This window comes from Bos taurus, chromosome 2 (assembly GCF_002263795.3).
Source record: "Bos taurus isolate L1 Dominette 01449 registration number 42190680 breed Hereford chromosome 2, ARS-UCD2.0, whole genome shotgun sequence".
In the NCBI taxonomy this organism is placed as follows: Eukaryota; Metazoa; Chordata; class Mammalia; order Artiodactyla; family Bovidae; genus Bos; species Bos taurus.
In genome coordinates, this window is record NC_037329.1 from 107257254 (window position 1) to 107283787 (window position 26534).

At 43.1% G+C, this 26534-nt stretch overlaps 1 protein-coding gene and 1 pseudogene across 3 annotated transcripts; both read right to left on the bottom strand.

Moving 5' to 3' along the window:
• Positions 1 to 1923: 1923 nt before the first annotated feature.
• Positions 1924 to 3027, bottom strand: LOC783612 (glyceraldehyde-3-phosphate dehydrogenase-like; annotated as a pseudogene).
• Positions 3028 to 13564: 10537 nt separating this feature from the next.
• On the bottom strand, positions 13565 to 23518 carry RESP18 (regulated endocrine specific protein 18). Of its 3 annotated transcripts, none has more exons than XM_059892941.1 (7): positions 23447 to 23518; positions 18944 to 19079; positions 16939 to 17043; positions 15769 to 15901; positions 15502 to 15541; positions 15291 to 15380; positions 13565 to 13720 (listed from the first exon to the last, which is right to left on the bottom strand). In XM_059892941.1, the coding sequence occupies exons 1-7, from the start codon at positions 23501 to 23503 to the stop codon at positions 13670 to 13672; spliced, it is 612 nt and encodes a 203-aa protein (XP_059748924.1). In that variant the 5' UTR covers positions 23504 to 23518; the 3' UTR covers positions 13565 to 13669. The 3 variants fall into 3 exon arrangements, with proteins under 3 accessions (XP_059748924.1, XP_059748925.1, NP_001071365.1); XM_059892942.1 differs by having other exon boundaries at positions 23372 to 23457; NM_001077897.2 differs by lacking the exon at positions 23447 to 23518 and having other exon boundaries at positions 18944 to 19105.
• Positions 23519 to 26534: the final 3016 nt, after the last annotated feature.

Below are 26534 nucleotides of genomic sequence, written 5' to 3' on the forward strand. Positions count from 1 at the left end.
GACTGAACTGACTGACTGATTGTCATCCTTAAGAGCAGGAATGGTTACACATGTGTGCTTGGACTCCAGTTTTAGAAATACCACCTACTAGGGGTATAAGTTTGGGCAAGATGTTTAACCTCTCTACTCCCAAGTTTCCTGGTCTGTGAAATGAAGGTACCAGTAGTACGAGGTGGCTGTGAAGACTGAGAGAATTACACTCATGTGGCTCACTTAGAACAGCCATTGTACTAAACACTGGATACGTACTGGCTTTTTTTTTTGTTAGCCTTGCCTCACCTTTCTTTCACCCCCTTCCATGGCTGGTCTATTAAAATCTTATGGTTTCTGCTTGAAAAATATATCTCCCATCATCCCACTTCTCTCCATGCTCATGGTCCTACCCCAACCAATGTGCTCTTTCATGACTATTGCAGTAATCATCTAACTAGACTTTTGCTTCCATTCTTGTCACCCAATAAGCTTGGGAGTGAGCTTTCTAAAGTTCAAAATTGATCACTTTACTCTCTTGCTTTTCAGTAAAACTTCTCCAAAATACAAAAAAATAAATAAAAAGATAAAGAAGATAGTGGTGCATAGTAAATAGTCATATACTCATCACCTAGACTTAACAGTTATTATTTTGCTATATTTACTTCTTTTTAATACTTAAAAGTAAACAATAGACATTGTATAGTGAAAGTTGCTCAGTTGTGTCCTGACTCTTTGTGACCCCAAGGACTGTAGCCTGCTAGGCTCTTCTGTCCATGGGATTCTCCAGGCAAGAATACTGGAGTTGGTTGCCATGCCTTTCTCCACGGGATCTTCCCAACTGAGGGACTGAAGCCAGGTCTCCCACATTGCAGGCAGATTCTTTACCACCTGAGCCACCAGGGAAGCCCAACAATACTGGAGTGGGTAGTCTATTCTTCTTCCAGGGGATCTTCCCAGCCCAGGAATCAAACCGGGGTCTCCTGCATTGCAGGTGAATTCTTTACCAGCTGAGCTACTAGGGAAGCCCAAGTTCCCTTCTAAATATTTCAACATGCATCTCCAAGAAATAAGGATATTTTCCTATACCACCAAATTGCCATTGTGACCTAACAAAATTTACAGTAATTTCTAAATAGCATTTCATACTCAGTTCATATTGAAATGTCTCAAACCATTTCCAAAAATGTCCTTTTTCCACTGTTTCGTTCAAAATAGCAGTCAATCAAAGACCACCATTGTATTTGGTTATATTTCTTAATTCTCTTTAATAATTTTAGCATAAACAGTGCTTTCCTCGCCACCCCTCCCCCCATTTTTGACAGTTTCTTGTAGAAGAGATCAGGTCAGGTTTTCTAACTCCTCACCTTCCGGATTTGTCTGTTTCCTCATGACATGTTTCCCTGTATTTCCCCTGTATGTATACTGTGTAGCCCCTGTATTTCCTGGAAAATAGGAGTTAAGTCTTGATTGGATCAGGTAAAAATATTTTAAAATTCACAGGTGGTGCTACATGATTCCAATTACATTATTTCAGGAAGTGCATAGTGTCTTGCTGTCTCACTATTAGTGATGCTAAAATTTATCACTGATTTAAGGTAGAGACAGCCAGATCTCTATGGTAAAGTTACATTTTTCTCTTGTGACCAGTATGGATGCAATCTGTCAAAAAATATTTTGGTGCTGTGAGAATATCTAGTCCCCCATCAACTTTTCACCCAATTGTTTTGCCATTCATTGATGATCCTTGACTAAAATCATGATTTTCTATCATTCATTTTTTTGGGGGGTGCATATAGGGTACTTTTATTGATGGTACACAACAAGGCAGGGCTCCCTAAACCCCTCCCCTTCCTCAAGGCCTTGGGGATGGAAACGTGTGGAGGTCGGGAGATTCTCAGTGTGGTGGAGGATCAAGGTGGAGCAGGACTCCCCAGCAGCTGAGGAACTCTCTCTTCCTCTCATGCTCCTGCTGGGGCTGGGGACCCGGGGACCTTACTCCTTGGAGGCCATGTGGACCATGAGGTCCACCACCCTGTTGCTGTAGCCGAATTCATTGTCGTACCAGGAAATGAGCTTGACAAAGTGGTCATTGAGGGCAATGCCAGCCCCAGCATCGAAGGTAGAGAGTGACTGTCACTGTTGAAGTCACAGGAGACAACCTGGTCCTGAGTGTAGCCTAGAATGCCCTCGAGAGGGCCCTCTGATGTCTGCTTCACCACCTTCTTGATCTCATCATACTTGGCAGGTTTCTCCAGGTGGTAGGTCAGATCCACAACTGACACATTGGGGGTGGGGACGCAGAAGGCCATGCCAGTGAGCTTCCTGTTGAGCTCAGGGATGACCTTGCCCACAGCCTTGGCAGCGCCAGTAGAAGCAGGGATGATGTTCTGGGCAGCCCCTCCGCCATCATGCCACAGCTTCCCGGAGGGGCCATCCACAGTCTTCTGGGTGACAGTGATGGCGTGGAAAGTGGTCATAAGTCCCTCCACGATGCCAAAGTGGTCATGGATGACCTTGGCTGGGGGGCCAAGCAGTTGGTGGTGCAGGAGGCATTGCTGACAATCTTGAGGTTGTTGTTATACTTCTCGTGGTTCATGCCCAGCACAAACATGGGGGCATCGGCAGAAGGCGCAGAGATGATGACACTCTTGGCACCACCCTTCAAGTGAGCCCCAGCCTTCTCCATGGTAGTGAAGACCCCAGTGGTCTCCACCACATACTCAGCACCAGCATCACCCCACTTGATGTTGGCAGGATCTCGCTCCTGGAAGATGGTGACGGCCTTTCCATTGATGATGAGCTTCCCGTTCTCTGCCTTGACTGTGCCGTGGAACTTGCCGTGGGTGGTATCATACTGGAACATGTAGACTATGTAGTGAAGGTCAATGAAGGGGTCATTGATGGCGACGACATCCACTTTGCCAGAATTAAAAGCGGCCCTGGTGACCAGGCGCCCGATGTGGCCAAATCCATTCACTCCGACCTTCACCATCTTGTCTCAGGGATGTGGCTGGCACAGCACAGAAATTACGGCTATCTGTCGAACAGGCAGGAGCAGAGAGCTGTCTATCATTCTTTTAACCGATCTTATTTCCTTTAGCTGATCTTATTTCATAAAGAAGAATTCGGAATTCAGAAGGTAGTCTCTTCTCTTTAACTCTTCATTTGCAGAGTAATGAGTTGGTATAACAGTTACTGTCAAGGGTGGCAAATAAGTTTCTAAACATATTTGTTATCACTTTTCTTGTTTGAGCATTACTATGGAAGTATGGATTTTTATATATTCAATGTGTATCAGTCAATCACAGTAATATAAAAATTGTCCTGAAGTAAGTGAAAGCCTTTTAAAACTGGCTCTTGTTTCCTTCTGAAACATCCCATTAATCACTTAAAGCTCCTTTCCTTGCTTTGTATTATAGAATAATATATTGGTAGACAATTTTTATATTACTGTTTAGAAACTTATTTGCCACCCGAGCTGACTCATTTGAAAAGACCCTGATGCTGGGAAAGATTGAAGGCAGGAGGAGAAGGGGACGACAGAGGATGAGATAGTTGGATGGCATCACCAACTCGATGGACATGGGTTTGGGTGGACTCCGGAAGTTGGTGATGGACAGGGAGGCCTGGTGTGCTGCAGTTCATGGGATCACAGAGTCAGACACGACTGAGTGACTGAACTGAATTGAAGATGTGTTAATCTTTTTTATTCCTTGCCCCAGACATGGAAGCAGCCATTCCTCCAGAGATTTGGTAGCTTTTAGTAAAGACTGATTTTAGGGACCATAATGTGGATCCTAGGGGTCATAATGACTACTGAGATGATTGATGTTGCTCCTAGGTCCTTTCAGTGCATAGACTTAGGATATAAAGATACACTCACACATATACACACACCTCACTCACACTATTTCCAATTAAAATTTAGCTGTGATTTTTACTGACCTCTTAATTTTATACCTGTATCTCTTTATTATACTGAAAAATTTGGTTTCTAATAACACCAACACAATCATTTATATGTTTGATCCTACAATATGCACACAATAACTCACAAATAATATAAATATTACTCTCCTAATAAAACAGCGAATATACCTAAGACTTTGGGTAGTTTATTTTGTCCTTATAACCCCTAGGGTTCAGTTCAGTTCAGTTCAGTCACTCAGTCATGTCTGACTCTTTGCAACCCCATGAATTGCAGCACACCAGGCCCCCCTGTCCATCACCAACTCCTGGAGTTCACTCAGACTCACGTCCATGGAGTCAGTGATGCCATCCAGCTATCTCATCCTCTGTTGTCCCCTTCTCCTCCTGCCCCCAATACCTCCCAGCATCACAGTCTTTCCCAATGAGTTAACTCTTCGCATGAGGTGGCCAAAGTATTGGAGTTTCAGCTTTAGCATCATTCCTTCTAAAGAACACCCAGGGCTGATCTTTAGAATGGACTGGTTGGATCTCCTTGCAGGCCAAGGGACTCTCAAGAGTCTTCTCCAACACCACAGTTCAAAAGCATCAATTCTTCGGCGCTCAGCTTTCTTCACAGTCCAACTCTCACATCCATACATGACCACTAAAAAACCATAGCCTTGACTAGAAGGACCTTTGTTGGCAAAGTAATGTCTCTGCTTTTCAATATGCTATCTAGGTTGCTCATAGCTTTCCTTCCAAGGAGTAAGCGTCTTTTAATTTCATGGCTGCAATCACCATCTGCAGTGATTTTGGAGCCCCCCAAAATAAAGTCTGACACTGTTTCCACTGTTTCCCCATCTATTTCCCATGCCATCAAAATACTGTGTTCTAAAGTCATTTGAAATAATTCTTTTGTTTGTTTAGTCATTTTTTACCAATCTGATATATAATTTGGTTTGTTTATTTTCAGTATTAGGATTTGCTTTTTATTCTTACACTTTTATTTTTTGAATATGTAAAATATTTGCATTGTTTAAAGATCAAACTCACATAATAAAATATACTTCAGAAAGTCTTCTCTACACCATCCACAATTGCCCCTGCTATATCTATCACTTCACCCCATTTATTTCCTTTTTAAAAACTTTGTAAATTGTGAAACATAAAAAACAGAAAAATGCATAAAGCAAAAGGGAACAGCTCAATAAATCATTACAAAATGAACACCCATGTAATCCAGGTCAAGAAATTGAACATTTCTAGCACCCTAGAAGTCTCATTGTGTATACCAGACATTTCCTGTGATGTGCTCAAAAAAAAAAAAAAAAAAAGATTCTGTGGTTAAACCAGCTATCTTCTTGTTGTTAGAATGAGAGTCTTTATCTTTTGAGTTTCCTGCAACCCAGACAGAAGTGGAGCTCTTTCCTTTTGAAGGATAATTTTGCTAGTTATAGAATTCTAGGATGACTGTTACTTTCTTTCAGCACACTTAAGATATCATTTCTCTGTCTTCTGGCTTTTATTGCTGCTGTCTTAGAGTCAATTATCAGACTAAATGTTGCTTTTTCGAAAGTAATCCTCTCCTCCACCAAATTCGCAGCTGCTTTAAATTTTTTTTCCTTTGTCTTTGCTTTCCTGCAGTTTCATCTTATTTTTTGCTTTAGTTTTAGTTTTTTATTTTTTAATAGTTTGCTTGATATTTGTTGCCAATCTTGAATCAGTGTGTTGATATCTTTTAACAGCTCTGGAAATTTTTCAGCCGTAATCTTTTAAAATATTGCTTATGTCCTATTCTCTCTTCTCTTTCTGGGATTTCAAGTAAATGAATAGTGGACCTCTTCACTGAATGCTCTTGGTTTCTTATCCTTTCTTTCTACATTTTCTGCCCTTTGCCTCTTTGTATTTTTTGGAGGGATGGACCAAGTTTCTTGTGACCTATCTTCTAGTACACCAGTTCTGTTTCAGCAGTCTCTAATCCATTATTGAGTGCAGCACTTTCACAGCATCATCTTTCAGGATTTGAAATAGCTCAACTGGAATTCCATCACCTCCACTAGCTTTGTTCATAGTGATGCTTTCTAAGGCCCACTTGACTTCATACTCCAGGATGTCTGGCTCTAGGTGAGTGATCAGACCATTGTGATTATCTTGGTCGTGAAGATCTTTTTTGTACATCATGAGAAATGCTGGGCTGTAAGAAGCACAAGCTGGAATCAAGATTGCTGGGAGAAATATCAATAACCTCAGATATGCAGATGACACCACCCTTATGGCAGAAAGTGAAGAGGAACTAAAAAGACTCTTGATGAAAGTGAAAGTGGAGAGTTGAAAAAGTTGGCTAAAGCTCAACATTCAGAAAACTAAGATCATGGCATCTGGTCCCATCACTTCATGGGAAATAGATGGGGAAACAGTGGAAACAGTGTCAGACTTTATTTTGGGGGGCTCCAAAATCACTGCAGATGGTGATTGCAGCCATGAAATTAAAAGACGCTTACTTCTTGGAAGAAAAGTTATTACCAACCTAGATAGCATATTGAAAAGCAGAGACATTACTTTGTCAATAAAGGTCCATCTAGTCAAGGCTATGGTTTTTCCAGTGGTCATGTATGGATTTGAGAGTTGGACTGTGAAGAAAGCTGAGCGCCAAAGAATTGATGCTTTTGAACTGTGGTGTTGGAGAAGACTCTTGAGAGTCCCTTGGCCTGCAAGGAGATCCAACCAGTCCATTCTAAAGGAGATCAGCCCTGGGATTTCTTTGGAAGGAATGATGCTGAAGCTGAAACTCCAATACTTTGGCCACCTCATGAGAAGAGTCGACTCATTGGGAAAGACTCTGATGCTGGGAGGTATTGGGGGCAGGAGGAGAAGGGGACGACAGAGGATGAGATAGCTGGATGGCATCATCGACTCGATGGACGTGAGTTTGAGTGAACTCCAGGAGTTGATGATGGACAGGGAGGCCTGGCATGCTGCGATTCATGGGGTCACAAAGAGTCGAACACGACTGAGCGACTGAACTGAACTGAACTGAATCCATTATATCTATTCAATTAATTTAAAATTTGGGTTCTCACATTTTTAAGGTTTTGAATTTTTATTTGATTCTCTTTCTTTTCAAAGAACCAATTTTGAGTTTTATTGATTTCTGTTTATTATTTTCTTGTTTTCAGTTTTTTTTGATTTCTGCTCTAATTTTTGTTATGTGTTTTCTTCTGCTTGCTTAAACTTCAATTGCTCTTTTTTATCTGGTTTCTTAAAGCGTGAACTTAATTTATTGATTTTAGATCATTCTTATTTTCTAATGTGTGCATCCAATGCTATAAATTTCCTTCTAAGTACTGCTTTCACTTCATGCCACAAATTGTGATAAATTACATTTTCATTTATTTCAAAATATTTTAAAATTTTTCTTGAGATTTCTTCTTTGGCCCATGGATTGTCTAGAGAGGTGTTTTCCATATATTTGGGGATTTTCTAGCTATCTTCCTGTTATTGATTTCTAGTTTAAGTCCATTGTGGTTGAAGAATGTATCTTATGATTTCTAGTCTTCTAAATTTGTTAAGGCGTGCTTTACGGTGGTCTGTATTGATGAACAGTTCACATCAGCTTGAGAAGGATGCGTATTCTGCTGCTGTTGGATGGTATATTCTATACTTTTGAGTGAAAGTGATAGTCACTCAGCCATGTCCAACTCTTTATGACCCCATGGACATGGAATTTCCCAGGCAAGAATACTGGAGTGGATTGCCATTTTCTTTGCCAAAATGTTAATTAGATCAAATCAAATAATTGTTCTGTTCAGGTCATCTATATCCTTACTGATCTTCTGCTTGCTTGATCTATCAGTTTCTGACAGAGGAGTGTTGAAGTCTTCAATTATAAAAGCTAATTTTTCTATTTCTCCTTTCAGTTCTATCAGTTTTTGCCTCATGTATTTTGATATGTTTTATTCTTTAAAAAAAAATCTTCCAATATTACTTTCTGTGATTTCTAGATCCTTGTCAAAAATTACAATTTGGCATTTATATACTTAAACATGGTAAAGCACAGTTGCTTTGCTTTGGAAACATTGGATTGCAGTGAGTCTGTTTCTGTTATCTATTGTGCTGGGCTATGCTAAGTCACTTCATGTGTCTAACTCTTTGTGACCCCATGGATTGTAGCACACCAGGTTCCTCTGTCCTTGGGATTTTCCAGAACGCTGGAGTGGGTTGACATGCCCTCTTCCAGGGGATCTTCCCAACCCAGGGATGAACCCAGCTCTCTTGCATTGCAGGTGGATTCTTTAGCACTGAGACACCAGGGAACCCCTATCTATCGTGCAGAGTATGGCATTTGAAAAGTTATTTGTAGAAATAATTTAAAGTCTTAGAGGATTTTAATTTACTTCTACAGGTGCCTAAAAGCACTAGTGATCTGGTATAACCTTAACCTTAATACATGTTGCAATCTGAGTAAGGGTAGATTGACTTCATTTTCTCCTTATTCCTAAAGTTTGCTTCTTGGTCCCAGATCAAAACAGGGAGCAGTTCTTCCTTTCAAGGGCTTGAACACTGATACCTGCTCCTCTAGCTCCACAGGCTATCTAAATCAGCTTTTTGTCTGCTTCTTAAAATGCAGTATTTCCCCAGGCCAAAGCAACTGTGAACATTGGGTTTACCACCTCTGGATTCTGTTCCTTTCCTGGATCTTGACCCGAGTGTATCACTTTTCAGTCTTTTGCTAGTTTCTTAATGCTTTTAAGAAGATTTTGGGTATTTTTACTTTTAGCTTTTAAGGTATATCAGACACCATTTATTGCATCCTCCTGGGTTACCTTTTAACTGTAGCCATCACTGCAGTCACCACCTACGTACAGATGTAAGCTGATAGCACCTGACCCACTAGCAGAAACAGGGCAGATCTTTTGTTTTTGGCCTGAGTCCTCTCTTTCACCACAGCTTTAGGTATCCATGGGAATCTGCTCAGACATTCTCATGCGAGAAAAACCTGAATGTATGAGGAGTTTAGCATCTTACAGAGAAACCTTTGATCTAATGGAAATTGGGCTATAGAATACTCTCCTTTTCTCTATCTCAGAGGACAGTTGTCAGGTACACTGTACTTGATGCCTGAGAGAGTCCCCATATTTCAGCCTTAGCATTCTCTCAGTCTTCATCTTGAAATCTAATCCTAATTTAAATCAGTTCAGTTCAGTTCAGTTCAGTCACTCCATCGTGTCCTACTCTTTGTGACCCCATGAATCGCAGCACGCCAGGCCTCCCTGTCCATCACCAACTCCAGGAGTTCACTCAGACTCACATCCATCGAGTCAGTGATGCCATCCAGCCATCTCATCCTCTGTTGTCCCCTTCTCCTCCTGCCCCCAATCCCTCCCAGCATCACAGTCTTTTCCAATGAGTCAACTCTTCGCATGAGGTGGCCAAAGTATTGGAGTTTCAGCTTTAGCATCATTCCTTCCAAAGAAATCCCAGGGCTGATCTCCTTCAGAATGGACTGGTTGGATCTCCTTGCAGGCCAAGGGACTCTCAAGAGTCTTCTCCAACACCACAGTTCAAAAGCATCAATTCTTCGGTGCTCAGCCTTCTTCACAGTCCAACTCTCACATCCATACATGACCACTGGAAAAACCATAGCCTTGACTAGATGGGCCTTTGTCAGCAAAGTAATGTCTCTGCTTTTCAATATGCTATCTAGGTTGCTCATAACTTTCCTTCCAAGGAGTAAGCGTCTTTTAATTTCATGGCTGCAATCACCATCTGCAGTGATTTTGGAGCCCCCCAAAATAAAGTCTGACACTGTTTCCACTGTTTCCCCATCTATTTCCCATGAAGTGATGGGACCAGATGCCATGATCTTAGTTTTCTGAATGTTGAGTAGCCAACTTTTTCAACTCTCCACTTTCACTTTCATCAAGAGGCTTTTTAGTTCTTCTTCACTTTCTGCCATAAGGGTGGTGTCATCTGCATATTGAGGGTATTGATATTTCTCCCAGCAATCTTGATTCCAGCTTGTGTTTCTTCCTAATTTACATGATCCCCAGGTAAACCCTTATTTCAGGCTTTGATTTGAGGAGGAACCAGATTAAGACAAATTGTCAGAAGGTCAGATAGTTTGAATTATCTAGTGAACTATTACCATAAGAAGCAGAAATTGAGGGGAAAAAAATTTAGGAGATATTGCCAACATCTGTTGGATCATAGAAAAAGCAAGAGAATTCCAGAAAAATATCTACTTCTGCTTCACTGACTATGCTAAAGTCTTTGACTGTGTAGATCACAACAAACTATGGAATATTCTTAAAGACACAGGAATACCAGACCACCTTACCTGCCTCCTGATAAATCTGTATGCAGGTCAAGAAGCAACAGTTGGAACCGGACATGGAACAATGGACTGGTTCCAAATTGGGAAAAGAGTTCATCAAGGCTGTATATTGTCACCTTGATTATTTAACTTATATGCAGAGTACATCATGCAAAATGCCAGACTGGATGAAGCATAAGCTGGAATCAAGATTGTGGGGAAAAATATCAATAACCTCAGATATGCAGATGACACCACCCTTATGGCAGAAAGTCAAGAAGAACTAAAGAACCTCTTGATAAAAGTGAAAGAAGACAGTGTAAAAGCTGGCTTAAATTTCAACATTCAAAAAACTAAGATCATGGCATCTGGTCTCATCACTTCATGGCAAATAGATGGGGATACAAGGAAACAGTGACAGACTTTATCTTCTTGGGCTCCAAAATCACTGCAGATAGTGAATGCAGCCATGAAATTAAAAGACACTTGCTCCTTGGAAGAAAAGCTATGACCAACCTAGACAGCACATTAAAAAGCAGAGATATTATTTTGCTGACAAAGGTCCATCTAGTCAAAGTTATGGTTTTTCCAGTAGTCATGTATGGATGTGAGAGTTGGACTATAAAGAAAGCTGAGCATGGAAGAACTGATGCTTTTGAACTGTGGAGTTGGAGAAGACTCTTGAGAGTCCCTTGGACTGCAAGGAGATCAAACTAATCAATCCTAAATGAAATCAGTTGTGAATATTCATTGGAAGGACTGATGCTGAAGCTGTAATATTTTGGGCACCTGATGTGAAGAACCAACTGATTGGAAAAGACCCTGATGCTGGGAAAGATTGAAGGCAGGAGGAGAAGGGGATGGCAGAGGATGAGATGGTTGGGTGGCATCACTGAATCAATGGACATGAGTTTAAGCAAGCTCTAGGAGTTTGTGAAGGACAGGGAAACCTGGCATGCTACAGTCCATGGGGTCGCAAAGAGTTGGACACAACTGAGCAACTAAACTGAACAAAGGAGATATTGTAGTATACTTATATGTTGATGAAAATAATCAGGCATGCAGGCAATAAGTAATGGCTTAGGAGATTGCCGTTTTGATGTCCTTGAGTAGGCTTTTAGCTTTAAGCTTTAAGAGAACATCCATTTTTCTTCCCTGACCAACCATCCAGATGTCCATTATTCACTGAGACAGAACATCTCTAACAAAAACAAAAGTCACTTGAATTAGTTTCCTACGGCTGCTGAAACAAAGTATGACAAACTGGGGACTTAAATGATAGACATTTATTGTCTCACAGTTCTGGAGGCTAGAAGTCTAGAATCAACATGTTACGAGAGTTGGTTCCTTCTTGGGCTGTAAGGATCTACTCAGGGCCCCTCTCTTTGGCTTATTGGTGGCCATCTTCTCCCTGTATCTCTTCATGTCATCTCCCCTCTATGAATGTCTGTCTCCAATTTCCTCTTTTTGTAAGGAAGGTGATCATACTGGACTAGGGTCCACCCTAATGATCTCATCTTAAATTATTTACATCTATAACATTCTTATTTTCAAATAACATCATGTTCTGAGGTACAAGAGATTAGTACTTCAACATATGAGTTTTAGGGGGGACAGGATTCAACCCATAAGAATTGCCAAGGCTTATTAATTTATCCTTCAAACTATCTCTCTTATATGTCCTCTTTGACTCCAATTCAGGTCCTTACGTGGCATGCCACACTATTTCAGCAGTTCTTCTGGCATGTTTCCACCCCTTTCCCAGTCTCTAGTCCATCCTTACACAGAAATGTGAGATTGTTCTTCTTAAGCTCAGCTTTCATGGTGTCACTCCCTTGCTCAACAGACCTTCACTGGTTTCCCATTTTCTATCAAATTATATCATCCAAATCATATAACCTGCTCCTCTGCAATAAGAACTAAACTTACCTTCCTTTTTAAAAATACCCATCTTTTTCTCCCCATTTTCCTTCTTAGAAATAAAAAGGGAATGAATAAGGGGGATATGTGGGTAAGTGCAGGAGTTGCCCAGTTTAATGAGAACTAGGTACAAATGAATGCGACTGGTCTAGTGTTGGATTTAGAAACATTTCCTGAACACACCAAGTAGAGGCGGAGAGAGAAAAAATAGCAGCATGACCATGACTCTGTGCCATCAAGAACTAGTCACTTAACTTCTCTGGGTTGTTTAATTGGATGAGATGTGTGGCCAAATCCCAGTTCTTCAGAGGAACAAAATCTTGTTATCTGCCCATGTGCTTACATCTGGCAATGTTAAATGAGTTTGAGAGTACCTTGAAAGTATAAAGCTTTGCAAATAGGACATTCTGGTGTTTGACTGGGCTGAGTATGAATGATCAGATCACTCACTCCCTTGTAAGATTTTTAAGCTACCATTACTTTTCAGACAAAGATCTGTCTAGTCAAAGCTATGGTTTTTCCAGTAGTCATGTATGGATATGAGAGCTGGACCATAAAGAAGGCTGAGCACCAAAGAATTGATGCTTTTGAACTGTGGTGTTGGAGAAGACTTGAGAGTCCCTTGGACTGCAAGAAGATCCAACCAGTCAATCCTAAAGGAAATCAATCCTGAATATTCCTTGGAGGGACTGATGCTGAGGCTGAAGCTCCAAAACTTTGACCACCTGATGTGAAGAGCTGACTCATTGGAAAAGACCCTGATGCTGGGAAAGATTAAAGGCAGGAGGAGAAGGGGCTGACAGAGGTTGAGATGGTTGGCATCACCAACTCGATAGACATGACTTTGAGCAAGCTCTGGGAGTTGGTGATGGACAGGGAATACTGCGGTGCTGCAGTCCATGGGGTTGAAAAGAGTCAGACATGACTGAGCAACTGAACAAGCTACCAGGAGCAAACTGGGAAGAGTCAGCAAAATATCATTTAACGTGTGTACACTTTGATTGTAGCACCTGTGTGTTGATTTTTGGGAGCACAAAGAATGGGGCAGCCCTGGCAGGGGCTATAATATTGGAGGTGGAGACCCTTATAAAACAGCAGAGTCCAGGCCCGTCCAGGTTGGTGATGCCATCCAACCATCTCAACCTCTGTCGGCCCCTTTTCCTCTTGCCTTCAATCTTCCCCAGCCTCAGGGTCTTTTCCAATGACATGGAAGGATGGGCAACTGGACCACACAGCATGGCTGGATACGTGTAAAGAAGGCTGCCATTCCAGCTGTGGTCCCACCCTTACTATCCTCACTTCAGGAATGGTCACTGGAAGGAAAACAAGACAGAAGCACTCTCCAGCAGCACTGGGGAACTGTGCTCTCCTCACCCCAGTCACTGTTCTGGCCCCACCTCTCTCACATCCAAACCTGACCTGTCCTGCCTCAAGGAAAGTCACAGAGTGTTCGCATCAAAGTCACTTTATTGATCCAGGTTTTGATCATCCCAGAACTGCCCCTCTGGAGGGCAATGAGGAGGGCACCGGGGCAAAGAGGCTTCACATGAAGTCTCAGTCGGCGACAAGGTTGTGGCCCACAGTGGGGGGCGACTCAAAGAAGCCCTGAAACCAGAAACAGAAGATCGGAATCAGTACGTGGGGAGGTGGCCCCTCTCTCACCTACTCCTCCCCCAGATGCCTCTATAACAGCCTGATTTGAGTCAGCCCGCAGTGACTCAGCCCATCAATTGAGGGCCTGTCACCTTTACTCCCACACAGAATTCACAGAGCTCTTGTCCCATGGTTTGCCCTTGGGCTTGGGCTAGAGAAGAATGGCAGCGCCTTGTTTGCTTTCACAAAAGCTCTCCAACAACCTGTTCTTCAAGGTGGGTCTGTCACTCAGCTCTGGGTGTGTGGAGCCAGCAAACGATCTGGGCTTTGGAAGCACAGCTGCCATCCTATGAGTGGGAAGTGGTTTCCTAGGAGAGCATGAGGGGCTAGAAGCCCCCAGAGGTGCAGACTGCTTCTGGAGAGCCAGCTCCACAGCCAACACCTTTGTCTCCCCTAGACCAGATTGATCAGCTCCTTACAGGTCTCAGTGTTCACTCTCACTCTCCTTATAGTCCATCCCCGATATCACTGGTGTGGCCTCTTAATATCATACCACATTATAATATCCCCCTCCTCAGAATCTCCCAGTCAACTTGCCACCACACTTGGAATAAAATCCAAACTTTCACCAAGATCTATGAGCTGGTGTGTGGTCAACCCTGGACCTACTTCTCCAACCTAATCTTCTACCACTGACTTTCCCATCTGTTCCTCAGACATGCCATAGTATCCTTGTCTCCAGACATGTTCATTGTGTTGTCCTCTTCCTGGGAGGCCCTTCCTTCATATCTTCTGTTGGCTACCACCTTCTTGTAATTTAGGTCTTAGTCAAAAAAAAAAAAACGAAACAAAAAACTTTTGTCAATGTGGAGGTCTGATGTCTGGGGCAGCCCCATCCCCACTGCAGTGTCTGAGCAGAAAGAAGGGCAGGAGCTGTGCAATGGAAAGGATTAAGAATCAGGAGACCTCGGTCCAGTCTTGGGTCTGCCAATAACCTCCTATGCAACCCTGAGTAAGTTGCTGGACTAGCCTGGGCCTCAAAGTCTCAGATGTAAAGATAGATGGGAGGGCTAGATGGGTGTTTTCAACCTGGATTCTGAAGAGTTCAAGCCTCCTAAGGAGGTAACCCAGAGCCTTGCCCAGGTGACTTGCCCAGGGTACAAAGTAGAGCAAAGTCAGGAATTGCTGAAGTCTTCTGGACTCTCTCTCCTGTTCATCCAAAGAAGCTTTGCTATCACTTCCTGTATACAAGGGAGTGTGTGGAGAAAGGAGGACCTTTTACTCAATATTGAAAACTCTGCAGTTTCCCATGTCTATTGTAAACTCAATGCCGATGCATGATTGTCTGCGATGATCATTAGAGATGCCTGGAACCTGCATCACGACCCCAATCTCTTACATGGATGTTCACAAGTAGTCTGAGAAAGGCAGGAAAGTGGGGGTACCCTTCAATTGGGAGAGATCTTTTCTTCAGCTTCTCTGTTCACAGCCCAATACCCACTCTCTCCTTCACACCTGCCTCCCTCCTTTAAACATGTCCTTGGCAATTCCAACCTCCCCTGAAAAAGCGAGAGCCTCTCACCTTGACTGGGTTAGCCACCTCATGTTTCAGAACCTTTGAAACCACTTTGGAGGTAAAGCATTGATCCTTGTTCACCTTGACCATTGGGCTCTGTGAGGAGGGAAGCCAGGAGTCAAGAAGGAGGCTGAAAAGGGTGTCAGGGCCCCAGAGAAAAAGAGATAGAACTCAAAGTCAGGGCTTTAGAAGTCTTGAGAAGACACATGAGTCTCACCTTGGGGAACAGGAGTCGAAGTTTCTCCTCTTGCTTGCCCCTAGAAGAGATGAGGATGACAAATGGGACCTAGGCTTGCCAGAACCCCTCTCCTCTGCCTTTGCAGGTCACTAAGGCTCATGGAATTTTCTCCTGCAGATCCAAGACAGGACCTCTGAATCATTCACAGAGTACTCCTGGCAGTTCTTTCCTGCAGTTTGAACACCCATTCCCTCCCTGCTCCATCCCTCCACTAGACGGCATGGGCTGACCATAGGCTTCACACACCTCACCCCCGGGGTTCTGGTGGGGAAGGCTGCTGGCCCACTCCTCACACATGGATCCTCAGGATGGAGTTTGCTGGTGCGACCCATCTTCTGGGTCATCACTTCCTGGGTCATGTCATCCTTCCAGAACAAATCTGCAGGGTGAAAGGATGTGGTGAATTAACACCTGGGATGCTCTGACTGGCCCACTCCAGGGACCAGAGTGAAGCAAACACTCCCCCTTTCCCTCAAAGTAAGACAAAGAGTCACAATCTGTGGAGAGAATTAAATGAGATGGCACATAAAAGTTGCTTAGCACAGTGCCTGGCATGTAATATATATTCGGCTAAGATTAGGGCTGTACTTTTTTCATTAACTCATTTGATACTATTGTGAGGATTGAACGAGATTTGGGATGTGAAGAGTGCTGTGAAAACTCTAAGGCAGTGAGTGATCCCCAAACTTCAGGGTACATCAGAATCTTCTGCAAGGCTTGTTAAGCACAGATTGCTGTTCTTCCCTTCTAGAGTTCCTGATTCCGGAGGTCTGGGGTGAAGTTCATGAGTTAGCAATTTGAAGAAGTTTCCTGGTGATGCTGATACTACTGGTCTGAGGATGCATGTTGAGAATGACTGTGCTAAGGCATTACACACATATTAGACATCAGTAATGATAGTAGTAATATGAATTCTGGCCAGATTTCCTATCTGACTCTTCCCTCATTCATGAAAATCTCCTCTAAGAAATGGTCAACCGTCTGTCTTCAAAGGACTTCCCACTCCCTTCCTTCCTCTTTTGTATTTGTCATACAATTTATTATGCTTCCTACTCAGAGGTTTAAGTGTGTGTGTATATGTATGTTTTCCTGGCTGAGAATTTAAAGATTCCTGGTTCTGGAAAAAATCTGCTAGTGCCTGGAGTTGGGGCTAGTCTCAAGGAATTAGATGCTGACCTTTTCCAGGGGCTTCTTCTAGAAGCCTGTGCTGGGCCCTTCCAGGGGTTTGAGGGCAAACAGCCTGCCCTTCCAGGTCCATCCCCATTCTGGTCTCTCCCCATTCTCCATGAAGTGAACATGATAGAGAGAGTCAAGTAGAGACATTAGGGGAAGAAAGCCTGTTCTCAGATCAAAAGCCCCTCACTATACCTCTGTATGTAACAAAGCCCCAGCCTTTCTTCTCTAGCTCTTACTCACCGTGGGGCATAATCTGCTGGAGTAAAACTTGCAAGTGCTTGAAGACTGGGGTGGTAAATCCTGGGAGGGGCCAGAGCTGCCCCACTCCCACTTGGCTCTGACCATCTGAGGGCAAAAAAGTGGTGTGAGAAAGGATCTTGACTAGAAGCCTTCCAAATTCCAGTTGAAATAAAGCAGATTCCTTCCACTATCTCCCCTGGGTTCAATGGTCCCTGTCCCCCTCACCTGACCCCCTCCTCCCTTCAGGTCTTCCTTTTTATTCTTCCCTCCCCCCATCACCACCTTCCCTGTTTGTTAACCCCTGCCACCTCATTCACTTTTGGTAGCAACTTCCAGATAAGAGCCAAGCTTACAGGCAAAGAGCAGCCCATGGAGGGTGAGGTAAGCAGATACTCAAAAAGCCACACACATAAATGGATAATCAGGTGAACAGGTTGGGCATGGAAAGTAGGGGAATTGCATTTAGGGAAGGCTTTAAAGCCTGGAGGGGATTGAAGGGGACTGGAGTGTGGCTCAGTGGTAAAGAATCATTCCATCCTTGGGTCAGGAAGACCCCTTGGAGGAGGAAATGGCAACCCACTCCTGTATTCTTGCCTGCATAATTCCATGGACAGAGGAGCCTGGTAGGCTATAATCCATGGGGTCGCAAAGAGCTGGACACAACTGAGTATGTGAGTACGGCATGAGCACACACGCATGACAATTGGAGAGGAGTCCTGAAATCTTTAGAGGAAGAAAGTATTGGTATGCATAGGTTTTGAGTGTCTGGAGCCTTGTCCTGAAGGCTAAAATTTGCCACTGGGCATATGGAAAGGCTAGGGGGATGGAGATAATCCCTAATGCTATACACTTTTCTCATTCCAAGTAGATGGGGTAGGGTTGGAGTCTGGTTTTTTTTTTGTTTGCTTATTTCTTTTTTCTTTTTTTTTTTTTGAGGGGGTGGTGGTGTTTGTTTCCGACGGTGGAATTACCATGAGTCATTATGGAAAGGAAATTCTCCTCCCGATTTAAATGGATTCTATTATTTCCCTGGCTTTGAGAAGGAGGAAAACGTCATACTAAGAAGGAATATAAGTTCTGGAAGGAGATATCGTTCTCTGGGGCAGCGTTCCCAGAACTGGCAGGGTGACCCGGACACCCTCAGTCAAACCTACAGGGGCACCTGGCGCTGTCCGCGGTGCTGAGCGGTGGCCAAATCCTGGCATGGAGGAAGCTCTGAGCTGTAAAGAGAGCTAGGCATCCCTAAGAAGCTTGAGGGTTCTACTCTCTCCCCACCCCCACCCACCGGGCCTCCTCCTACAGGTTTTCGTGAATTCTCTGCACTGGCCTCTAAACCCAAGAATCGGGCGAGCAGAGCTGGCGCCAGCCTAGGAGTTTGCGGCGTCTGCCAGAAGCTCCGGGTGCTGGAATCCTCGAGTCTGCGCAGTCGGTCTCTGGCTGCTCAAATGTGAGTCAGCGATGGCGCAGTGAAGGGGGAGGAAGAAGATGGACCTTTTCTGCCTCATCTTCTTTTCCCCCAGCCTAGCCCTCCCATTCTTCCCGGAAACTGGATCACAAATACCAGGCTCCAGGGGCTTACAAAGAAGTCTTGGTTCATCTCTCGGCCCAGTCTTCTCCCAGGGCCCGGATACCCGGGATCCCTGCTCCTACTGTCCAGAGATTCTGGCCCCTGACTATCCCTGAGGCATAGGCATCTCTTCCCCCGCTCCTCGGCAAGTCTTGCTTCTCTTGTGGCCGCACATGCCAGTTTTACTTCCCTGAGCCCCTGTGTTTTTCCGTCCTTTTTCCTAATTCCCAATCTTCCCCTGAGTCGGCTTCTCTTAGGTCCAGATCCCATACACCGATCCCCATTCCAAGCCTGCGCGTCCTTCCGCGCACTTTTCTTTTCTTACTCCCTAAACACATTGTTTTCCTCCGAAGTTCCTAACCTTGAGGTCCCCAGACCCACTTCACTCAGAACCACTCTCTGGCCCTGCCCGCACCCCACCCCAGGTTTCCTCCTGACCGTGACCACTAACGTCGCTGGAGCCCCCCAGGCGGCTGTTCAGCAGCAGGAAGCAGACGAGCAGCCAGAGCCCCCGGAAGCCCCCGAGCCACAGCTGGCGCTGCATGCTCCCGGGCTTGCTGCGCTGGTTCCCCACCTAAGTCGAAGAGATGGCAGTCAGCTGCCGGAGGGACTGCGCCGGACTGTCGATTCCCACCCGCTGGCTAGCCAGACTGAATCTGCACAACCCTCCCTTGGCAGCTGGGCCAATCGCTGGCGGGCCCTGCCCCTGCCTACGCCTACCCAGCCCCTACCGGCCCCACAGCCACCCAAACCTAGGAGCCCACTCCTCTTTTAATAAAACAGATCCCAAGGACTACTGCCTCTTTACCCAGTCCCAAAGTTGGAGAGAGGGCTTGCATGTAAAATGCTGGTGTGAAATGCACCTGCCTCATAGATTTGTTGTGAGGGTTGAATATGTACAGCAACTGGATAGCTGGCATTCAATGAATCTAGTCTATTTTGATTTTCCTGATACTTACTTCACCCTTACCTACCTTAAAATCCCCAACCATCATGGGTTTGACCTGTTAAGTATATGCAAAACTATCTTCTCCACATCCACTGCCATCATCCTAGTTCAAATCACTGTACCCATTTTAATAGAGCTATTGCAATAACTAACCACTGAATAACTAACTGATCCATAGCTTCCACACTTTCTTAGTTACAGGCTAATATTTGAGCTTCCTAAGCTCTAGACATTTGAATATCTTTTTCATTAAACTTAAAATTTTATTATGAAAGTTTTCAAATATTAAAAATGAGAAGACTCAAATGAATAAACATGAAACATGAATATTCTTATCACCCAGACTTAAGAGTTATTAAGATTTTGTCACAATTGCTTCTTTTACTTGCTGAAGTGTTTAAGAGTAATTTACAGACACCATGACATTTCACTCCTAAATAATTCAATATACATCTTTTAGAATTAATGATATTTTTCTACATAGCCACAATACCATTATGATACCTATGGTAGGCTGAATAAAGAACCCCAAAGATGTCCACGTCTGAATCCCTGAAATAGTGACCATGTTTTTTTACATAGAAAAAGGGACTTTGCAGGTGTGATTAGCCTTTGAAGATAGTTCACTTCAAATGGGGAGAATATGCTGGATTTTCTGAGTGTGTGCAACATCATCACAAAGGTCTTCACAGAGAGAAGCAGGAGGGTTAGAGTCAGTAGTGGAGGATATAACATTGGAAGCTAGGGGTTGGAGTGATTCAAGGAAGGGGCCAAGCCAAGGAATGCAAACAGCCTCTAGAAGCTGAAAAGGTAAGAATGTGTTTTCTCCCTTTAAACCTCCAGAAGGAGCAGAGACCTGCTGACATTTTATTTATTATCTTTAAAAATATTTATTTATTTATTTTTGGCTCTGCTGGGTCTTGGTTACTTCTTGTGGACTTCTCCTCGTTGCAGAGAGTGGGGTACTTTCTTCTTGCAGTGCTCAGTTTTCTCATAGTGGTAGCTTCTTTTGTTGTGGAGCACTGGCTCTAGGCATGTGGACTTCAGTAGTTGTGGCACATGGGCTTCACTGTCCCGTGGCATGTGGAATCTTCCCAGACCAAGGATCAAACTGGTGTCCCCTGCATTGGCAGGCAGAATCTTAACACCTGGGCCACCAGGAAGTCCACACATTTTAATTTTAGACTTCTGACTTCCAGAAATATAAGATAACAACATTGTTTTGGGGGCACTAAGTTTGATTTGCTGTGACTTGTTACACCAGCATTTGGAAATCAACACAATGTCTATTCCCTAATTAACACAATTCTCTAATACTTTCAGATGTGTGTGTGCTCAGTTGCATCTGACTCTGTGGCCCCATGGACTGTGTAGCCCACCAGGCTAATCTGTCCATGGAATTTTCCAGGCAAGAATCTTGGAGTGTGTTGCCATTTATTTCTCCAAGGACATCTTCCCAACCCAGGGATCAAACTCATGTCTCCTGCATCATCCTGCACTGGCAGGCAGATTCTTTATCACAGAGCCAACTGGGAATCCCCAGTACTTCCAGATACAACTCCTTTAACAGATGAATGGTGTGTGAATATTTTCTCCAACTCTGAGCATTTCATTTAAAATTTTTAATAGTGCTTTTTTTTTTGAAGAGCAAAATGTTTAATTTTGAGGAAATCTCATTTATTAAGTTTATCTTTTATGGCTAAAGCTTTTTTGGTTCTTGGAAATGTTTGCCTACCCCAAACTCACAAAGATTTTCTTCTATGTTTTCTTCCAAATATTTTGCAGACCACATAAAATCAATCAGAAAGCATTCTCTCTTTTGTTACGCTCTGAAAGAGTTTCAGTATGATTTTTTTGAAAGAAAAAATTAGAACTATCTTTATTGACAGATGACATGATCTGGATACAAGTTATTTTATTCTTTAAATTTTGTATTGGGGTATAGCCGATTAACAATGTTGTGACAGTTTCAAGTGAACAGAGAAAGGACTCAGCTATACATATACATGTATCCATTCTCTCCCATTCCCCTCCTGTGAAGGTGCCACATAGCATTAAACAGAGTTCCATGTATTATACAGTAGGTCCTTGCTGGTTATTCATTTTAAATATAGCAGTGTGTATATGTCCACCCCAAACTCCCTAACTATCCCTCCGCCCCAACCCTTCCCCCTGGCAACTGTGTTTGTTTTCCAAGTCTGTGAGTCTCTTTCTGTTTTTTAAGTAAGTACATTTGTATCTTTTTTTTTTTGGATTCCACACATAAGAGGGGTCATACGATATTTCTCCTTCTCTGTCTGACTTACTTCACTCAGTATGACAATCTCTAGGTCTATCCATGTTGCTGCAAATGGCATTATTTCATTCTTTTTTATGACTAATAGTCCACTGTATATATGTACCACCTCTTCTCTATCCATTCCTCTGTCAATGGACATTTAGGTTGCTTCCATGTCTTGGTTATTGTAAACAGTGCTGCAATGAACATTGGGATGCATGTATCATTCTTCCAGATATATGCCCAGGAATGGAACTGCAGGGTCATATGGTAGCTCTGGGCTTCCCAGGTGGCGCCAGTGGTAAAACAAAAACCAAAAAACAACTGCCTGCTAATGCAGTAGACTTGAGATGCAGGTTCAGTCCCTGGGTCGGGAAGATCCTCTGGAGGCGAACACAGCAACCTACTCCAGTATTCTTGCCTGGAGAATCCCATGGACAGAAGAGCCTGGCAGGCTACGGTCCATAAGGTTGCAGAGTCGGACATGAATGAAGCTACTTAGCATGTGTGCGTGCATGGTAGCTCTATTTTGAATATTTTAAGGAGCCTCCATACTGTCCTCCATAGTGGCTGTTCCAATTTACATTCCCACCAACAGTGTAGGAGGCTTCTCCACACTCTCTCCAGCAGAGTTTCTGTATGATTAATATTTTTCTGAGTGTATGGACTTAGAATTTCTTTGTGAGTAAGTTTTATTACAATTTTAATTTCTTTAGCTATTCAGATATTCTATTTCTTTTCACATCTCTTTTGGAAACTTGAATTTTTCAAAAAATTTATTCACAACATTTAAGCTATCACATTTGTTAGCATAAAGATATTCATATTTCTTTATTATCCTTTAAATAGCTGCAGAAATTTGAAGTGATTTCACTTTTTAAATTCCTGATTTTGATACTTTGTATTTTTCTGTCTTTTTACTCATCAGTGTAACTAGAGATAAATATTATTGATCATTTTAAAGAACTGACATTTGGTCTTATTGCTTTTTCTCTCTGGTTTGCCCGTTTTATTGATATCCATTCTTTATTATTATTTCCTTCTATTTTTTTGAGTTTCACTTATTGTTTCCTAACTTCTTGAGTTGGTAGCTTAGATCATTGATTTAAATGTTTTATTCTTTGCAATAAAGGCATGTAGATCTATACATTTCCCTTTAAGCATTAGTTTTTCATGTTTTGACTGTCAATGATTAATGTTTTCTAATTTTTCTTGTGACTCTTTGGACCCATGGATTATTTAGAAGGATGTTGCTATAGGGGATTTTTAAAGGCTTTTTGGCTATTTACTTATTTTTTAAATTTCAATGTGGCCTGAGAACATACTTCATATGACTTAAAAATTTCAAAAACAGGCTGTCCTAGAACTGCCCCTGTAGATAGCAAAGTGGCTGGGGTGGGGAGGACAGAAATGCTTCAATTAGCTGCAAAGTTTTGCTTGGAGAAGGAAATAGTTCAAAGAAACCCTAAAATGGTAGGAAACATGGGATTCTCAATTTGTGTGTATATGTGCTATATCACTCCCCCTCTAAAATGTAAATTCCTCCTCCTGTAATAAAGAACAGGCTCTAATAACTGTCCTGATTTGTGCAAGCCCTGAGGCACAGTGAGTCAGCACCTGCCCCACAAACTGGCCTCACCTTGGCTTCTGTGTTTGATCTTTTCTCCAGCCCCTTGATTTTCCCTTTGTTTTAGAGCCAGTCAAGGACCCTCACCTGGAGAACAGCAGAATGTTGTTTGCAGACTACACCATGGTAACCAGTTCTTATCATGGGGCTCACTCAGTGCTGATATGTTACCCTAGCAACCGATCTGGGCGAAGGAAGCACAGTTGCCATGGTGACAGGAGTCAGAAGCTGTTCCCTTGGTGAGTGTGCGGGTCTGGATTCCCCCTGAGGCTCAAGCTCCTCTGGGTAGAGTTCATGGCCAGCTAGAGGTGCTCAGCCTTGTGCAATTGCCCAGTCCAAGCCTCCAGAGCATCCCTTGAGCTGAAACAATACTTCCTAGCAGATCTGTGTGTTCTACTCTTGCCCTCTCTCAGTACATTCTCCAACAGTGCTAGGATAGTCTTTTAAAAAAATTTACATCATCATTCTATTCATTTCCTTAAAACCTCTGGTGATTTTCTTCTGCCCTTTGTGTAAGAACTAGTATTCTTTACTATGACGTACAGGGACAGGAGAAAATGGACATCTTAGCTCAAGCAAAGAGAGAAAATTTGCCCTTCCTCCATCTTTTTCTTCTATTAAGATCCTCTATGAATTGGATGATGCCTACCTGCATGGGTGGTCTTCTTTACCTTTTCTCTTTTTTTTTTTTTTGACTGTACAGGGTCTTCACTGCTGTGCTCAGGCTTCTCTTGTTTCAGGGCATGGGCTCTAGAGCATGCAGGCTCGCAGCTGCAACACTAGGACTCTCTAGTTGCCAGGCACAGGCTTAGTTGTCTCAGGGCATGTGGAATCTTAGTTCCCTGACCGGGAATTGAACTTGAATCCCCTTCATTGGAATTCTTTACTCAATCTACTGATTTCAAATTCTAATCTCTTCCAGAGACACTTTCACAGGCACACGTAGAAATAACGTTTTCCTAGCTGTCTGGGCATCCCTTCAGATCAGATCAGTCGCTCAGTCGTGTCCGACTCTTTGCGACCCCATGAATCGCAGCACGCCAGGCCTCCCTGTCCATCACCAACTCCCAGAGTTCACTGAGACTCACATCCATCGAGTCAGTGATGCCATCCAGCCATCTCATCCTCTGTCATCCCCTTCTCCTCCTCCCTCCTCCAATCCCTCCCAGCATCAGTCTTTTCCAATGAGTCAACTCTTCACATGAGGTGGCCAAAGTACTGGAGTTTCAGCTTTAGCATCATTCCTTCCAAAGAAATCCCAGGGCTGATCTCCTTCAGAATGGACTGGTTGGATCTCCTTGCAGGCCAAGGGACTCTCAAGAGTCTCCTCCAACACCACAGTTCAAAAGCATCAATTCTTCAGCACTCAGCCTTCTTCACAGTCCAACTCTCACATCCATACATGACCACAGGAAAAACCATAGCCTTGACTAGATGAACCTTTGTTGGCAAAGTAATGTCTCTGCTTTTGAACATGCTATCTAGGTTGGTCATAACTTTCCTTCCAAGGAGTAAGCGTCTTTTAATTTCATGGCTGCAGTCACCATCTGCAGTGATTTTGGAGCCCCCCAAAATAGTCTGACACTGTTTCCACTGTTTCCCCATCTATTTCCCATGAAGTGATGGGACCAGATGCCATGATCTTCGTTTTCTGAATGTTGAGCTTTAAGCCAACTTTTTCACTCTCCACTTTCACTTTCATCAAGAGGCTTTTTAGTTCCTCTTCACTTTCTGCCATAAGGATGGTGTCGTCTGCATATCTGAGGTTATTGATATTTCTCCCTGCAATCTTGATTCCAGCTTGTGTTTCTTCCAGTCCAGCATTTCTCATGATGTACTCTGCATATAAGTTAAATAAACAGGGTAACAATATACAGCCTTGACATACTCCTTTTCCTATTTGGAACCAGTCTGTTGTTCCATGTCCAGTTCTAACTGTTGCTTCCTGACCTGCATACAAATTTCTCAGGAGGCAGATCAGGTGGTCTGGTATTCCCATCTCTTTCAGAATTTTCCACAGTTTATTGTGATCCACACAGTCAAAGGCTTTGGCATAGTCAATAAAGCAGAAATAGATGCCTTTCTGGAACTCTCTTGCTTTTTCTATGATCCAGCAGATGTTGGCAATTTGATCTCTGGTTCCTCTGCCTTTTCTAAAACCAGTTTGAACATCAGGAACTTCACGGTTCACATATTGCTGAAGCCTGGCTTGGAGAATTTTGAGCATTACTTTACTAGTGTGTGAGATGAGTGCAATTGTGCGGTAGTTTGAGCATTCTTTGGCGTTGCCTTTCTTTGGGATTGGAATGAAAACTGACCTTTTCCAGTCCTGTGGCCACTGCTGAGTTTTCCAAATGTGCTGGCATATTGAGTGCAGCACTTTGACAGCATCATCTTTCAGGATTTGGAATAGCTCAACTGGAATTCCATCACCTCCACTAGCTTTGTTTGTAGTGATGCTTTCTAAGGCCCACTTGACTTCACATTCCAGGATGTCTGGCTCTAGGTCAGTGATCACACCATCGTGATTATCTGGGTCGTGAAGATCTTTTTTGTACAGTTCTTCTCTGTATTCTTGCCATCTCTTCTTAATATCTTCTTCTTCTGTTAGGTCCATAGCATTTCTGTCCTTTATCAAGTTCATCTTTGCATGAAATGTTCCTTTGGTATCTCTGATTTTCTTGAAGAGATCCCTAGTCTTTCCCATTCTGTTGTTTTCCTCTATTTCTTTGCATTGATCGCTGAAGAAGGCTTTCTTATCTCTTCTTGCTATTCTTTGGAACTCTGCATTCAGATGTTTATATCTTTCCTTTTCTCCTTTGCTTTTCACTTCTCTTCTTTTCACAGCTATTTGTAAGGCCTCCCCAGACAACCATTTTGCTTTTTTGCATTTCTTTTCCTAGGGGGTGGTCTTGATCCCTGTCTCCTGTACCATGTCACGAACCTCATTCCATAGTGCATCAGGTACTCTATCTATCAAATCTAGGCCCTTAAATCTATTTCTCACTTCCATTGCATAATCATAAGGTATTTGATTTAGGTCATACCTGAATGGTCTAGTGGTTTTCCCTACTTTCTTCAATTTCAGTCTGAATTTGGCAATAAGGAGTTCATGGTCTGAGCCACAGTCAGCTCCTGGTCTTGTTTTTGCTGACTGTGTAGAGCTTCTCCATCT

Bases quoted from the DNA above. Each gene is read 5' to 3' on its own strand.
- RESP18 (XM_059892941.1), bottom strand. From the start codon at position 23,503: ATGATAAGAACTGGTTACCATGGTGTAGTCTGCAAACAACATTCTGCT. The intron at 15,542-15,768 runs GTGTGTGAAGCC...CATCTCTTCTAG, and splicing joins ACCAGAACCCCGGGGGTGAG to GGGCAAGCAAGAGGAGAAAC. The intron at 15,381-15,501 runs GTGAGACTCATG...CCCTCCTCACAG, and splicing joins TTCGACTCCTGTTCCCCAAG to AGCCCAATGGTCAAGGTGAA.